Source organism: Limulus polyphemus, unplaced genomic scaffold, assembly GCF_000517525.1.
Source record: "Limulus polyphemus unplaced genomic scaffold, Limulus_polyphemus-2.1.2 Scaffold5287, whole genome shotgun sequence".
Lineage (NCBI taxonomy): Eukaryota > Metazoa > Arthropoda > Merostomata > Xiphosura > Limulidae > Limulus > Limulus polyphemus.
This window is the reverse complement of record NW_013670897.1, coordinates 19,537-22,630: the sequence shown is the minus strand read 5'-3', so window position 1 is coordinate 22,630 and position 3,094 is coordinate 19,537. Positions and strand designations below refer to the sequence as shown.

The window sequence follows — 3,094 nt, the reverse complement described above, 5'->3', positions numbered from 1 at the left end:
CCTCTCGAGGTTTCATGAACGTTCTAGAAGCGCATGACGTGGTACTAGCGTCACGTGACCTCCGCTGTCGTAACAATATCATCGAGTTGGGTCTGTATCTTATTTTATTTTTACCAAAGCAATCTCAGTATTGATGCCATTGTTGTAATGGTTTATATTATTGGTTATGTTCTTCTGGATTATCGAGTAAAAAGAATAATTAAAAGCCCAGTCCACTTAACGATAAGTTTCGCGCTTAGCTTAGCCAACATTCATTAGTAGCCTAATATCACTGATACCAGGATGATTTGGTTTTGTTGCCAGTCTTTCTTCAGCACTTTTATTTGTTATCGTCATTGTGTAACATCCCCTGCCAGAACTCTCATTGTAATGTCTGTAATGTACTTAAGTTTATATACTGGTCAATTTAAGATATACATTTCAAAGAAAGGGTTTAAAAAAATCCTTTTAGTTAGACCTGATATAAATTTAGCCTAAATACTAAAATGCTCTTCATTTTAGGAATTACAAAAAGTGAACTTATAGAGAAACTATTTTGGCCTTGGTGACATTTCCTTGAATTTCTTCAAACCAATGCTTTTAATGAATCCTCCAATTATATTGCTGGAACTCTGATTAATATTTATCTAAGTTTGTGTAATAACATCAAAAGGACAATACAATGTGATTATGCCAGTGATCTTAGTATTACAACCAAGTTTCATAAAGTTTCTCTTAAATTTTGGGTTGAACCTGTTCATAACTGCTATACTGTTTCCATCCACTTCATTTATACTCTGTACACTGTCAACGCTTCCTGGAGAGTTTCTAATATCTTAGATTCTATTACCCAAGCCTTAGTTCCAACGGCGTAAATACAAAAGATGGACCAACACTACAAAAAAGTGAGGACTCCCTACATTTATTTCCTTATAATTTAAGGCGTCTCTTCCTTTGTCAGCATTTATTAAGTTTTCAGGTCCTTCGGGCCCCGTTTTGGCTCCCCTCCCCCACAGTTTTGGGGGATGCGGGTACATACTTAAGCCACTGCTTAGTTCTGAGAATTCCCCCAGCACAGTAAAACATCTACCTTATGCTTGTATAACATGTCTAGTAACAGCAACAAAGGCAGTTCAGCTATTATCCAATACATCTGTTAGCATAATATATAAACTGTAATTTTAATATCACTACTTTCTGGATATCAGTTTCTCTCCTTTTCCCAGTGTGAAACATGTTCTCTTTGCCTTAGTCGATTGTTTCTTAATAAGAACATCGTACAAACCAACATACAAAAATGTAACTTATGTTTCTTTGGATACCAATAACGAAATTATTTTTCCATATATCATAATGAACATATGCAATAATCTTAGTGAGTTTTTCCTGAAATATACATGCTTTGTAATTATACCTCAAATAGACATTTCCATCGTAGTTAGCCTACTTACCGATTACTCTCGGTTTAAACACTTACAGTTTAAGAGTTGCCGTTTTGTTGTTTGACTTGAACTAGGGTTTGGTTCCTTCCGATGATTATGTTACATATTTTTCTTTCATCACTTGGACTACCATCTATATTCAACATTGCAGATGGATAAGTAGTGGCACAATTACTAATATGAAGAACTGCACTTAGCTCATTAGCCCTGTACAATTGTCTTTAATGTACACATATTGTTTAGATGCCAATGGTTAATTTTCAGCCTTTTGGGGTGCACTAATAATTTCAATAAAAAAATCAATTTAAGTAACTGTCTCTATGCTAAAGATGAATGTGTACTGCATGTTAATCCAAACAAGTGCTTATGAGTTCATCTCTTAAAGATATTTGAAAATATGGATTTGTTTAATTTAATTTGATTATCTTAAAAAGCTTTCCCCAGTGCCTCAGTGGTTACTCTGTAGATTTATAACACTACAAATCGGGTTTCGATACCCTTGTTTGGCACAGCACAGATAGTCCATCGTGTAGCTGTGTGCTTAACAACAAACAAAATAAATAAATAAATTATCTTAAATATATGTTTTCAGTGTAAAGAAGTATATATGTATAGTTTTTGGCTTATTGTTCCAACTTAAACTACGTGATACAAACATAGAGGTCATTTAATTTTTAGTATGATAATTTATAAAAAAAATAATTCTGTTATATTGAATAAATATTTTCTTTTATTTGAGGTGGCGGTAATAATGTTATATTAAATATGAAACCAGTGTTTAATATTTCCTAAAGGAATAATTGGTATATTTCAATTAGGAAGGATCAGAAAAACTGAGTGATCAAGAAGTACTCTTGTTACTAGAGAAAAAATACATTGCTACCTACAAACTGGAGTCTCTTCTCGATAATCCTGAAAGAGGTGTGGCAATCCGCCGTCGATTTGTAGCAAAGGCGTCTAATTGTAATGATCAACTGAGAGGTCTACCCTACAAAAATTATGATTATTCTCTGGTATGATAAAAAAGACTTTTTCTGATCTTTATGTTGTTGTGAGAATTAATAATATGTGTTGATATGTGTTTCAACAACTTCCTATGATCAAAATATGCTGAAGTAACCAGAACACTTATCAGAAAAGTATTTGTTATAATTAATTATTTATTTCATGCGGATAAATTCATCCCATTTCCTTTATTATATGAAATTAATTCTGTGTTTATCATAAAAAAACATGTTATTGTTGTTTTTAGAATAAGTACGGCATAAATGTTTTACACCGGAATGTAATAGGCACTTTACCTGAACTTTCAAAATCATTAGCATATTTTTAAACCATATTTTTTATCGAGAGTTCAAAAATGTGGAATGTAAAGTACATATTCCTGTATAATCGCTACTACCACAACGTATTGTTACGTCTCCGTTTGTTAATTAACTTCCCGTAACTTCGTTCCGACGAAAGTTTAGCGACACAAGTCCTTACTTAATAAAACTGGTTTATTCTTTCCGAATACAACTTTACGATACATTTATTTTCAACAATCACGCTAAAACAAACGCTATGTCAACGAACGTCAACTATACTTCTGACTGCAGTTCAATTACTCACTAGGTACACACATTACATTACCGTCACGTTGTCACCCTCTTTTATATACCACACTACCCTAT

At 32.9% G+C, this 3,094-nt stretch overlaps 1 protein-coding gene across 1 annotated transcript in view; it reads left to right on the top strand.

Moving 5' to 3' along the window:
• The window catches only part of LOC106472382 (3-hydroxy-3-methylglutaryl-coenzyme A reductase-like), a 62,578-nt gene that overhangs the window by 40,197 nt on the left and 19,287 nt on the right, over positions 1 to 3,094 (top strand). Inside the window, exon 11 of the mRNA XM_013933025.2 lies at positions 2,240 to 2,434. Within this exon, the coding sequence (XP_013788479.2) occupies positions 2,240 to 2,434 (195 nt within the window). The remainder of the gene's footprint in view (positions 1 to 2,239; positions 2,435 to 3,094) is intronic.